The sequence below is a fragment of the Piliocolobus tephrosceles genome, chromosome 8, assembly GCF_002776525.5.
Source record: "Piliocolobus tephrosceles isolate RC106 chromosome 8, ASM277652v3, whole genome shotgun sequence".
NCBI classification, from domain to species: Eukaryota; Metazoa; Chordata; class Mammalia; order Primates; family Cercopithecidae; genus Piliocolobus; species Piliocolobus tephrosceles.
The window spans coordinates 117,322,018-117,335,975 of NC_045441.1; the positions used below are offsets into that span (position 1 = coordinate 117,322,018).

General features: G+C 46.2%; 2 protein-coding genes across 13 annotated transcripts in view; one reads left to right on the forward strand and one right to left on the reverse strand.

Moving 5' to 3' along the window:
* The window catches only part of SND1 (staphylococcal nuclease and tudor domain containing 1), a 438,355-nt gene that overhangs the window by 345,768 nt on the left and 78,629 nt on the right, over window positions 1-13,958 (forward strand). The window lies entirely within an intron of this gene.
* LRRC4 (leucine rich repeat containing 4) overlaps window positions 1-13,958 on the reverse strand; it is an 88,789-nt gene that overhangs the window by 59,729 nt on the left and 15,102 nt on the right. For 5 of the 12 annotated variants that reach the window (XR_002733939.2, XR_002733936.2, XR_002733938.1 and 2 more), the window contains exons 3-4: window positions 4,399-5,131; window positions 80-226 (exon numbers count right to left, since the gene is read on the reverse strand). The exons of 3 other annotated variants lie outside the window; for them this stretch is intronic. Coding sequence is in view for 2 of the 9 variants with exons in the window: in XM_023223407.1 (XP_023079175.1) it covers window positions 5,037-5,131 (95 nt within the window). In the remaining 7 variants the exon portion in view is untranslated. Of the gene's footprint in view, window positions 1-79; window positions 227-1,566; window positions 5,170-13,958 lie in introns of those variants that run through there. 4 more of the 12 variants (XR_002733937.1, XR_002733941.2, XM_023223407.1 and 1 more) reach the window with 3 other exon arrangements.

A 13,958-nucleotide genomic window follows, 5' to 3' on the forward strand; every position in this document is an offset into this window, starting at 1 on the left:
AAGATGCCTTTTCTAGACTTGGCTATGGACTGATAAGGTGATCACCAAGGGAGGGGTGACACCAGGACTCCACACATACCTCATGGATGTCTAAGGAATAATGGTTTGAGCATCTTTGCCATGTTCTCCACTTGCCATGCGGGTATTTGGAAACTCATCTGCCAACAGTGAGGGCTCTCTGCTTTTTCTCTGTTGATGCAGGTCTTCTCTTACATTGTCACTGCAACTTGAAAATGAGGGATACGGGTATGAACTATCTAGATCCTGGCCATCACAGGCTTCCTTATCCTCTGACAGAATAGCAGTGCTCCTTTGTGTCTCCATACTCTCCTGCCATGACCACGACAACCCAGGATTGCCATAGATTTGTCCTTGACCTGCATTAAGTTGAAGAGTTGGAAGATACATAGCACAGTGCCAGCAGAAGCGCTAAAGAAAGATCTAGATGGTAACACAGGCTGGGCACGGTGGCTCACGCCTGTAATTCCAACACTTTGGAGGCCAAGGCAGGGGGATCATTTGAGGTCAGGATTTCAAGACCAGACTGGCCAACATGGCGAAACCATGTCTCTAATGAAAATACAAAAGTTAGCCTGGTGTGATGGCATACCCCTGTAGTCCCAGCTACTCAGGAGGCTGAGGCCGAGAATCGCTTGAACCCAGGTGGCGGAGGTTGCAGTGAGCTGAGATCGTGCCATTCCACTCCAGCCTGGGCGACAGAGCCAAAACTCTCCAAAAAAAAAAAAAAAAAAAGGAAAAATGAAAAAGATTTAGGTGGTAGACAAGACTGAAAAGGATAGGATAGGAAAAGGACTCCAAGAAGAAGCGTTTGGAAGGGTCACTGTAGCAAGAACAGGTATCTCTTGAACCGGGAATGAAAGAAGGAACTGGAAACTGCTTCACTGTACTGTTTTCCTTTTCAGCTTAACATAATGCCTTCCTCTTCTCCCCTTTCCCTTCTCTTGATGCTGTCGAATTCTTTTTAGTGGTTACCAGAAAAGGATTTGGCATTGGGTGTACAGCTAGAGGTGGAAGGTCATGCAAATAAGACCAACAGGTCCCTCCATTCCCCACCAGCAGCCTGCATGTGCCATTTCACTTCATGCATCTCTATAGTGCTTGCAGTGCTGGGGTGCCGTTACCTCTCCAGTTAAATAAATCTCAAACCACTGACCCAGGGTTTTCATAGCAGTGCTGCAGCCATATATGAGGAAATGTAACAAACAGTCCATTAGCACTGATTGGATATGGATTTTTGGCCTGGCCACTTGGTGGTAATTTTAGAATAGGGTCAGTTTCGGAATTTGAAGATTCCTTGTAGGAGGGGACTGGTGTTTGCTAAATAGTTGTATCTTACTGTCATGCCCTTTCATAGCCAAGCTCCCTACCTCTGGAGTGAGGGGCCGGTCTCGTGGCCTGCCTGGCATAGAGGGCTAGAGCTCCTTCTTCATCAGCTTCCAGGGCTGCAGACGTGGCCATTTCCAAACACCCAGGGTGCACTTAACCACTTCCTCCTCCTAATCTCAGCATTTCCACTCTAAACACATCAGCAGCTTTTTAACTTACTTTTTTTTTTTTTTTTTGCCCTATGTTTTGGCCCTTGAGGTATTTGTGGGAGGAAGATGGGTAGACTGGCTGACTGTGATATCAACTGATTTCAGAATGATACAATTACACCCTGAGTCAGTTTCTGAAGAAAAGCAAGGATGCCAGGAGCATTGTGAAAGGCTCTCATTGTTTTCATACATCAGTGACTGCCTGCCTTGGTTTCCCCAGCTGCAAAGTGAGGGAGCTAAGCCCTCTTTTGCTTTGAGAATGCTAAAAGGTGAATACTCAGGTGTGGTGGGGAGGTTTCTAAGGAGACCCAGACCCCAGATGATGCACTGAGAGTGCTGTGTGACCTGAAGAGGGACCTGTGATCAGAACGTTTTTTTCTGTCACCAGCAACTGAATAATTATGCCCAGTTGGTGGAATAGGAGAACTGTTGGTCTGGGACCCTGAGATCTGACCATGATGTTCACAAATGGACTAAACTTTGGCCAATATTTTCTTTTCTCCATGCCATGAAATCTTTTGCATTGCCTTTTTCTGGATATGAGTAGAATACTGACTTTGGCTTCTGATCAGCAGCATATCCTAAAGAGCATCTGTCCCAGAGGACTTAGGGGTTTCCTCAGTCTTTGCTGCTCTGGTTGCACTATTCCTGAGCTGAAGAAGAAAATCAGACATCAGATGTTCGTCTTTGTGTTATGGGTTATTATCCCCAGCCATCATAACCTGTGTCTTGTTTCCTGGTTGTCTGCATAAGGCCGTATTTACATAGAGTTTGTTGTCTTGCCTGTGTGGTCAGTGTCCCTTTCACCCTAGGTTTACAGCCAGACCTCTAACATTTTGACCCAGGCCTCTGATATTCATGCCACGTCTTTTGCCCAGAGTGTTTCAAAGGACAGGCCTGCGCCCTAGATGCCATGATCTTTGTTATTTTCAAGTACGAAGCAAGATAGTTTTGCCTTATTTACTGTCTGTCTATATTTTTTTGGCATGTCAGCCAGGGAGTGAGGTTAGTAAGGTATAGCTAGAGATTGCCCTTGAAGCTTTTGATTCTTGCTTTCCTGTCCAGAATTATAGTCAGTTGTTGAGATAGCCTATCCCAGCACCACTAATGTATGACAACTTCAAAAATTCACAAGGCCTTGGGATTCACAGCCGTTCTCAATAATCCAGCCTCATATCAAGAGAAGTCATATGACTCCACCTGCCCTGTAGCCCTGCTGGAGCACTGCCAGCAAGTGAGGTGCAGGGGGGCCCCTGAGACTGCCCTCCATGGCCAGCCCTTCAGCCCTTCCAGGTGTAAGAAAGGGCTCTTCATGCCACACTCACATGTGCACCCATGCATGCCTAACACCCAGTGACTGGAAGACTGCCTCCAGGGAAATACAGCAGCCTTACACCACCCAGACAGTCTTTCATCTGTCCTTCCTCTTTCATTCTTTTACCCGCCCCCTTGCGTTTCTGTAATTTGTACAGTATCGTTGAAAGGTGTTGAAGAGATCAATAGCAATTCACCTTTTCCCTTATTGATTCAAGTGATGGCAAGAAAAAATGGCAGGCAGTACCAATTCATTTGTCATGAGCTATCCATTTCCTACCAAGCCACCGGTGACCTCTCCCAATGCCTGTTATGTTGCTGATTTACAGTTGGGATTACTTCTTTTTCCAAGCTGCTTTGCTAGGAATGAGAGAACCCCCCTGTGTTTGACTCCTGTAATCAAAGCTGGGTGAAGAAGGAGACTGCAGGTACTGAACAGGAAAACTGCTGTGGAGCCTGGTCTCCAACTCCAAGGCTTTCTTTATTTGAGGAGCTCCCCACCTGTGCTGGGCTCTCTAGCAGAGGCAATACCACATCAGCTGAGGGAGTTGCAGTCTCCCCCAGCACTTCCCAAGTCCCCACCCCTAGCCCCTGACCTTTTTCTAAAAGACACAGCCTTCCTTTATTATCTTTTTCCACAGAATGTAAATTGAGTGTGGTGAGTGAAAAGTCCATGACCCCTGTGAATTGGCTCTGCTTTTGCCAAAGGTGCAAAGGTGTGTCATTCCCTTCATAAGCCTTCAGGTAGTAACTTCAGCTCACCCTGGGGGAATGTGAAGTGCCCAGGGTCCGGCCTTAACAGGGCTGTGGGTGAAGGAAGGGTTCTTGTTCTTAGAGGGTTCTGTATCCACCAGTGATGTAGAGTGGAGACAGTTCTTCTCAGCTTCTTTTTCTGCCCTAGAGAAACAGTCATGGGAAGGGTGTGTGTGTGTGTGTGTGTGTGTGTGTGTATTGATCAGCCTCACTGGGAACAGTCTCTTGACTTTCACTTGGGAAAGGCAATGGTGGATCCTCCTTTGTGTGTTTGGGTGTGCATGTGTGTTTTGATCAGCCTCACTGGGAACAGTCTCTTGACTCTCACTTGGGGAAAGGTAATGCGGGATCCTCCCCCTACCTCCCAAATAGGACATTTAGCTGCCACACACTTACATGCACATTTTAAAACCTGTGCATTGCGAATAGCAAATACGTATTAGTTCACTGACCTGGTGGGAGGACCAGGGTTATTTGAATCCCAGGACTCTTAAGAGGGAAGTTGGCACTGACTACAAAGCCGAAGCTTGGTTAACCCAGCTACTGCTTCTCCTTTATGTACCATATTTTGAAGGTTGTTGGTTCTTACACAGAAGCAACTATTGTCCCCCACACCCAGTGTGGTCACCAGGCCCTCTCAACTCCCATCAGTGCTGAAGTTTGCTGCTGTGGCATAAAGTGAACCAATTCCCAGAAACTCCTGCCTATGTAGACTTTAGGCAGAGAGGCAGCATTTGGAGGGCTACCTGGAAGAGAACCCTGCTCAGCCACTTACCTGAGTGAGTTAATGGTGAGCAGTGGGAGTGGCAGTTCCCAGGGCTGGTTGTTGCCAGCATGGAGGTCGCAGTCTTTGTGTCAGCCCGAGCACACAGCCAGCCTTCTCCAGAGGAGCACTGCCATCTCGGTCTTGTTTCCTGAGCGCCGAGTGGGTTGAGGTCACTATTTTGGATGCCCCTCTCCCAGTAGGGAGATTTCACTAGAAACCCAGTGTTGCTGTGTCAGGTAGCTCTGCGGTCTGCGGATGCCAGGCCTGGAGAAGGCAGCCAGCTCTCTGTGAAGCTGGTTAATTACATGTGAAGCTGCCAGCAGGACGATTGTTTTTTTCCCATGGATCATTAATAAACCATTCTGGCCTGGCAGTTCCATCATCTTCCTCAGCTTTGTCAGACAGATCTTCCTCCTTTTTAGTATAAAGCTTTAAAAATGGCTGGGAGTGGCGAGAGGGAGGGAAAAAAAGAATCTACTTCCATTTAATGCACATGTTTTTCCCTAAGCTGAAAAGTGGCTCCCTGCTTTCAGATCATCTTGGCAGCCAGAATACAAAGGGTTCAAGGCTTTCCATGGGTGGGAAGTGGCTCGGCTCCCAATATTTGCAGCAAACTACAGACAAGGCCTGATATGGAGACGAGGCAACTAGTGCAGCAGATGGCAAATAGTCCTGCTCCACTGGGGCTCCAGATATGCACCATCTTCTTCCTTCAGCCAAGGCAGCCTCATTCCTGCTATGTCTGAGTACAGAAAGCATTTCTGGTTTTTTAGAAACTCCCTTTTTAGGCAAAGATGGAAGAAGGCAAAGCAAATATAATATGGGAAACTCAATCTAGTTACAGACATTTCTTTGTCAAACAAACTAAAATAGAGCTTTTCCTTTGTTGGTTAGAAAAATTTAGGAATGAAAATCTACATGTCTCCAAAGAGCATTGAGTGCAAAGATAAAAACCAAATTTTAAATAGAAGTGAGTATGACCCATTCAGTTTCCAAGGACTTGAGCATACAGCCTTCATAATACTGAATTATAGCCTTTCATAGATAGAAGGGATCTAGAGGTTATATATAGTCCAATCAAACATTTCACAGTAATTGAGAAAACTGAGGCATAAAGAAGTTCATCACTTGATGTGCACTTTCACATGGTAAATTCATGGTGGAGCTAAAGTCTCCACATTCCTACTGTATTGCTCTTACCTTTATCCCCACAGTGCCTCACAGACAACAACAGCCTCATCATCCACCTGAAGTACAAGTAATAATTTGAGAATATGACAGTGGCATATAAAAGGGAGTAGGTGATGTGATGGAGGCAGACAGAAGAGGTAAGCAGGTGCATTCTCTTTAAATTGTATTATTTCAGTGAGAAAAGGATGGGAGCCTACGTCAGAGAAGTCATCCAGGGCCTTGGCCTTCTGTAAGGAAACTCCTCCTAGACAGGGTTGCAGAGATAACCACACACAGATTGAGAACTCGTGCCAGAGGAGGAGGAGTACAGGTGTCTGACAGACCTGGAATTTTCCATCACTTTCCCTGATATGTAGTTGTAGAAAAGCTGCTGTCTATTCATGCCAAATCCAAGCTTCAGATAAGCCCAGAGGAAACCAAGGAGTGCTAAACTCTTATAAGTTGGGGGCTTTTTCTTTCCTTTTTTTTTTTTTTTTTTTTTTTTTGGAGGGTGTTTGCATTGTTTTGGTTTTTGAATTGAGAGAGTTGTGGGGAGGTCAAATTGCCCATCTGGGATTGCCCTCAAACTCCCTAGGTGGAACTCCAGCTCAAGCACTCTGTTCTGGTCAAGTTGAGGCAGGGCACAGGGTGGGCCCATGAGTGCCATCCCTTTCCTCCGGTATTCCATGCCCCTTGACCCACTCCCTCTACTCTCCCACGAGGCTGATGCAGGAGCCATGCCATGCTATCAGGGGTCTGGGGGTCTCTCCCACGCTGTAGCAGAGGTTGGTTACCTTCTTGTTAGCAGTGATGTCTGTTTGTCTTTTAAGGGGTTGTCCAAGTGGGAGAGGAACATGTCACATTTTCCAGCAATTTAATTTTATATACTCTGATTTTTTTCCCCTTTTCCAAAGCACAGCTAAATGGAGCTAAACATACACATGAGGGCTATATTTAGTTCCGATGGTGTGGTAGAGTAGAGAAGGCACAAACATAGAAGTTTATCTGCTACCTAGTAAACATGGGGAGGTATCAGGACTGGAGAATTCAATAGTAATAATAAGCATTTTATGGTGCAATGACAGCTTTGATACAGGGCATAATTTTCTCGGGATTGCTATTAATTGTGCTTCTGCCTATGAGCGGCCCCCTGGTGAGGGGCTTGGAACACCACACAAGTTAAGCTATATTAAACATCAATTAAAACAGCATAAAATAGAAACTGAATAAAATACGCAAAGGTCAAAGTGGCTGTGAACATGCAGACAAGGCACTGGGGAAAGAAGGGTTAGTTAGGGCCTGGTGAGCCTGGTGCACTGGCGGATTCCTGCTCCCAGCTGCTGTTAGCTCCTTTGGAGCCCAGGTTTAGTAGGTTTGTTGGAGAGAGAATTACAGGACCCTCTAGCTTCTCCAAGTTCAATTATCCTCAAAGGGGTTTCAGAAACTACTCATTGCAGGCACCAAGACATGAAAAAAGACAACCAGATTCTACCAGCGCTGTCCAACAGAACTTTCTATGTTGGTGGAAATGTTCTTGGTCTCTGCTGTCCAGTACAGTAGCCACATAATGGATACTGAGCACTTGAAATGTGGTTTATAGAACTGGTGAATACTCTTTATAAAATTTAAATAATTTTAATGTAAATAGCCACATGGGGCTAGTGGCCACCTCATTAGACAGCACAGCACTCTAGACAAGTCCCCTGCACATTGGGCATTTTGGCGATGTTAGGTTTGCATTGTGTTCTTCCGAAAAAGCACACCTTCCCCCATGCCAGTGAGTGTTTTCTGTATAACTTTTTTTTTTTTTTTTTTTGACCCTTACCTCATGCTCTTGACACAAACTTCCATATTTTTTCATAAGAGTCACACGTGATGCCAAGAAATGAGAAGGGAGTCAATGCCAGATCAAGTCAGACAACCTTGTCCTTATCCTTGCCTCCTTTTCTCCTCAGAGCCCCCTAGTCAATCTAATACCAAGTGTTTTCCACTCCCAGAGAGAAAAGAAAGGAATGGCTTTGGATCTCTGACTGAAGATCACAGACTGCAGAGTCGTCACTGTTCCCACTGAACATCTGATTAAGTTGCTGAGTCTGACTCTTGAGTTTCCCAGAATTTGCCGGGATTCAGAATTCCCAGATCATCCAGGCAGCACGCTCCTGACAGTCTTTGGTCCTTTTGGCACCTGAACCGAAAATCCCTTTTCCTATAGCTCTTTCAACACTTGTTGAATGCTTATAATGAATCCATTCATTAGGATGACACAGTATAGTGGAACAAAGCACTACACCTGTAATCAGAAATCCCATGTTTAAGTCCTTCTTCCATTTACTAGCTGTGTGACCTTGACAAAATCATTTCACCTCCCTGAGGCTTCATCTTCCCCAATAAAAATGAGTGTGTTGGACTAAATTACCTGTGGGTACTAAGGGGATGAAGAAAAAAGAGCCAGAGAAAGAGGCCCTTATTGCGAAGCCTGTGCTTCCACATAGCCTCCCCCTTCTGATGTCAGCCTGCATTTAAAGCAGCCCTTTCCTCAGGCCACTGAGAGGCTTCCAGCAAGTCTAGTTACCACTCACCCCACCCACAGGTTGTTGTCCAGCACCACAGACACCGTGAGCCAGACTGCATGGCATTACTGCCTCTGGTGGTTATTGTACTCAGTGAACCTCAGGGAAGTCAAGACCAGTACCCTATTACTTTGGGTTATCCTCAGAGTTGCCATAAGAAGGCAAGAGGTTCCTTGGCTTGGGCAGCGGGTCCATAAAGCAAGAGGGGTTTGATAGTTAGTTACCTGAAGTATGCAGATCTCCATGCTGGCTCGAGGGCTGTTTGCCAGCCTTCCCTTACCTAGCAGTCGCTAGTCACTGCTCCAAGGATTGTGCCCAGCCGCCCAGAGCCCCTGTGGAGCCGTCAACACTGCACAGCTCACAAAGGGCCCTGTAGCATCTCTAATTGAGGAGCTGGTGAGCGGACGCCCTCAGCAGAGGTATTTTTAGCTGCAGTGATACAGCCTTATCTTTTTGCAGGACGTTTTGTTTAGTTTTTTTTTTGTTTAGTTTTGTTTTTAATGAAATAAGTAAAACTGAAGACTGTGGTACTTATACCCCAGTGCCAACACCCAAGAAGTTTTGGCACACACCATCCCCCCCCCCACCAAACACACACACCACAGGCCTATATAATTAATCCTCTCTAAGACCAGGTGCTGAGGCTCAGAGTTTGCCAGAATATTAGGCCAGAGAGACAGTGTGTACAGAAGCAAGAATAGCTAGAAATAGAGTGGAGGAATGATGCAGACTGGCCTAGTGCAGAGGTGCCTGAGGGCCCTGTGAGCTACCCAGGCAGCTGGTAACGACCCTGGTTCCTGGCGTTCAGACCTTTGATGGATTTGGTGGCTCAAGTGAGTGGGCTTCAACTCCCGGGGAGAGAGTACCCTTGTAGTATACAAAGGATTCAGTTCTATGCCTTGATGACATTTAAATGCTTTCGTTTTCCTTCTCTTCATCCTGTCTGTGGCATGTCATGTTTTCCTTAGATCTTTTATTGTGTAGCATGTGATCAGGGGCTAAAGGACATTCGCAGAGCTTGCTTCAGATCCCGGAGCAGGATCAGGGTAGTGGTTCTCACCCCAGCTGTACATTGGAATCATGGAATGCGGAGGCTTAGGAAAGCTACTAATGCCTGGGCCTCCCTCCAAAGATTCTGGCTTCATCAAGCACCAGCTTTTTAACTTCCCCAGATTTAATAGTTGATACCAAGGAACAACTTTGATAATTTTGGTAGGCATAATAATGGCATTGTGGTTATGTAAGAAAATGAACATATTTTTTAGAGATGCATACTGAATGAAGTGTTTAAGGTTGAAAATGGCATCATATCTGGGATATACTTTAAAATGCTTCCACAAAGAAAAAGGGGATAGAGATGAAGCAAATATGACAACTTTGGTAATTGTTGGATCTAGATGGTGGTTATATGGAAGTTCATTACTATCCTATTTTCAGTATTTTGAATTTTTCATATCAGAAAAGGGTTTTAAATATATGCGTATATTTTATATAAATATATATTAATGTTGAAGCTCCCCAGGCAATTTTAATGTAGAACTAAGATTGAGAACTACTAGTTTAGGAGATTAAATTTGGATCACCATACCCTGAAAGATGTGATTTGTCTTTAGACTTTGTCTAACCTAAGCCTGATCTTTCTGGATAAGTTTTCATGAGTCATCTGAACTCTTGGTAGGTGAGGGACTGGATGGCACAAAGATCAAATTAGACCTATATCTGGAATCTGACTTCAGGAGTGAACAACTAGACAGTATTGTCTCTTTCACTGGATGACCTCACTGTAACCGCCCTGAGCGCTATTATACGTTGGAGTTTACCTGCCTTGTCCCTTGCCAGCACTGCATGTCCCATCCTGTGGACCTCTCTGGCTACACCAGGGCAATGGAAGACAGCTGCAGCTGCATTGTGACACATGCCACAAGAGAGTCCCGATCCCTTAGGTGTGCTCAGCAGTTTCCCAAGTGGTATTTGCCTAAAGCTTGGGCAAGAAGACTGAAACTTGTACCTCCCCTCATTCCCAGGAGTCCACATGCCCTCAGCTCTGCATCCATATGTGTATGAGGCCTCTTTTGTGTCCTCAGTGCCTATTCCAACTCCCAAGCACTATTTTGCTCTGGCTGCTCAGCAAGTGGGACAAACAGCAGCTTGTTGCAGCCAACCTAAATGGAGCTCTGGAGCTCAGGCTGGAAGCTTCCGTGCTACATTTACATACCACATCCTTGCTTAGGACCCTAGCTGAGCACCTCTTCATTTAGGGGCAGGCTGCTAGTTCTTATTTCTTGGGGGGTTTTGTGATTTACACCTAAACATTAAGCTATGAATAGTTTATGTTTTCTTAAGCAATACTGAAGCAGAGGGAGAGCTATGGACTGCCTACGTCACTCGGCCAGCCAAAGGTTCGCATGGCACCCTCCTTCCCATTCCCCCTGGACCCCGAGACAGCCCTTTCAGCCAGTACCTGCCAGTGCACAGGTCACCCCCTGCACCTCTGTAGGAGGGCCTGGCTCATCTTTGTTTTCCTCACACAGTCAGAGTCAGCGTTGGTCCCACACTGTCCAGTGCTACATCCAGACTCCAAATGACGGGGTTGCTTCCTCAGCCCAGTCCTAAGAACAAGCCTGCTGTGTGGCCTCATCTGTGTTTCTACATGGGACTCTGGACAGGAGGAGGCAGTGGCTTTTCCTGACTCTGGCTCACTCTCCAGAGGCAGTGGCTTTTCCTGACTCTGGCTCACTCTCCAGAGTGCTCCCCCTTTATATACCTCCACTGTCCCACTCTTAGACCATATTGTCATTGTTTCCACCCAAGTGCTGGGTGCCTCGAGGGCAAGGACCACCTCTTTCATCTCCATTGTTCCCTAGCACCTGGCAGGGTGCAGATCACTACATTGGTTCTAAATAAGCAAACTAATGAATATGTGACTCACCGAAGGGCTATGGCAGGGAATGCCTTTACACTAAGGGTCAGAATCCTCACATTTAAAAATTAGTTTCTCAGTCATTTGGGATTATGAAGCTAAACTGTGAAATGATCTAGAGCAGCAGTCCCCAACCTTTTTGGCACTAGGGATCAGTTTTGTGGAAGACAATTTTTCCGTGGACTGGTCGGGTGAGGCAATGGTTTGGGGATGAAACTGTTGCACCTCAGATCGTCAGGCATTACATTTGCATAAAGAGCACACAACCTAGATCCCTCACATGTGCAGTTCACTATAGGGTTCCAGCTCCTATGAGAATGTAATGCCACTGCTGCTGATCTCTCATGAGGCGGAGCTCTGGCGGTAATGCTCCCTGTCCACCACTCACCTCCTTAGGCAGGGCTCTAGATCAGGGGAGACCCCTGCCTAAGTTAGATTGTAGAACAGCCTGTGACTGATGAGGGACAGCCTGTAGCTGGTAATGGCTAGAGAGAAATAACCTATTTGATATTCTTCCTACTTGCCTTTGGAATAAAGGATAATCTCTCTGTGCATTGGTTTCTCCCACTTGATATTCATAGGTCTCTGAGCAGTCTATCCTCTCTCCTACCTTGCCTGGGGCTCTGAGGAGAGTGACCTGCTTGTAGGAGGGTTTCCCTATGTTTTTCCAGGGCAGTCAGTCAGTTAACACCTAGCCAGTTCTTTTGGAAGTTACTCCTCCTGAACCTGAATGAAACTTCAGGAACAGTCACTCAGCTTAAGCAAAGCTATGTACAACAAGCACTTCTAGAGTCCGTGGTAGTACTGTCCTATCAGAAACCTGTCTGATCAGTAAGTCTTCTTGCCTCCCATTTGAGTCTAGAGGCTCTCATCCTGGGTATACCTTTGAATCTCCTGGATGTTTTTTAAGCATTGAAGGAAGTCCTGTCACCACCCCTAGAGATTGCAATGTATTTGATATAGCATCTAGATTTGATCTACACTGGTATTTATTACAGCAACAGTGCTGATAATATGAGCCTGGCGCTGAGAAGCATTGTCTCCAAGAGTCCTCACTAGAAGGAGCTGGAGTGGCACTTGTCCCCCCGAACAGTCTACTGCTGCCTTCCCTTTCCCGAAGGTAGGTGGGAGAGCAGAGCACCTGTGTCGTCCTCCTTAGCTAGTTCTGAGACGGGACTCCCATATTGTGCAGTTGGTGGTACAGCTTCCCACCCACCCACACGCCCACATACACATGCACACAAAGCCCAGCCCACTGCTTCTTAACTTTGGGCAGAGCTGTGGAGGGGAGATAGATATATCTGTGGATCAAGATCAGTTTTGCTTTGGCGGGCAGTTGTGGGGAGAACAGTCCACAGCTGTGTCTGCAATTTGTTACCAGAGATGAAGATTTTTTTTAATTCTAGCTCAAGGGATGCTTCCCTGTATCCATCCCACCAGCTCCCAAGCATCACATCCTACCCATTGGTAGCAGAAGAGCCTGCCTTAGCAGTGAGAGGCAAGGCCAGACACCAGTTGAAATCCCAGACAGCTTCCTACCCTCCCTCTATATCTTGTCAGATATTTCAAGCTTTAAGTCCTTATTTGTGCTCTGCCTACTTGGCTGGCTGTTCTTGCACTTGAGCGGCTTGTTTGCCTGGACAGGTCCAAGCTGTCTGAGCCATCAGCAGCTGCACCTCCTCCCTCGCGCCTTCTGTCTGAGCCAACCTTGATTCACAGTAGTGCAGATGGCCCCAGCCATACCCAGGGACGTCTGCCACTCCCATCCTCTCTCCTGCCCTGCTTTCCCAAGATGAAGGCTCTGGGTCAGACCTTGCCTGCAGGTCAACCTGGGGCTAAAAGGAAGACCGCTCTTAGTTCATGTTCTGGCATATTAATCAGGGTGACGTGATAAAAAGAATTTATCTGAAACTCAAAAAACAGGGCAAGGTTTAAGTTCATATTTTGCAGAAAACACTTTCCAGCCTTCACCAGAGCTAATCTGTTTTTGCAGATGGCCTTAATCCCACCCACTTTGCTCCCTAAGTATTTCTGGGAGCTGAGAGTCAAAAAAGCAGGTGTCAGAAATCACCTTTCTTCCTTTTCCTACCCTTACCTTATTTTAATATAGATTTTGGCAACTTCTCAAAGTACCAATGCTTAGTTTTTCAGTCTGGTTCAAGGTGCTTAAAGGTAGTGCCCTGTAATACACCATTATAATCAGTTTCCCTTCTCCTTGTCTCTTTCCAACAGAAATGAAACGATTGGTAACAAGTATGAGAGGGGTCATGGGTGACCTTATTCAAGAGAAAGATATGGCTGCAGCAGCCCCAGGGACACCACTCTGCCTTTCCCCATTGCTGGCTTATTGGTGAGCAGCAGAAATTTGGAGCTGTACAGGAATCAGACGTCCCACCTAGCAGGCTCTGCCAGAGCCAGACATAGCCGTCCACTCTGGCAGCAGCCTATCAAAGGGAGAGAATCCTGGGGGAGCTGTCTACCACGCTGCCCCTTCCACCTTAGATAGGGCCATGCAATGTAAATAGATCATTTGTATTTACATTTGGGTCATCTGCAAACCAAAGGGATCTCAGCAGCTGTTGGAATGCCATTGATGCAGCCATACCAACATTTATATTATTCACTCTGATGCCTAGATTGCTATTACTGACATTATTTTAAGGCTTTTTCTCCCTTAGAGAAAGCTCTTCCAGCCCTAGGCTGCTTAGTGGGGAGGAACAACTTTTTTTTTTTTTTTTTTTTTTTTAAGAGACAGAGTCTTGCTATGTTGCCCAGGCTGGTCTCAACTCTTGGACTCAAGAGTTTCTCCCTCCTCAGCCTCCCTAGTAGCTAGGACTACAGACGTGCACCACCCTGCCCAACAAACCTTTTTTTTTTTCCATTGAGGAATATCGGGATTAAGATATATT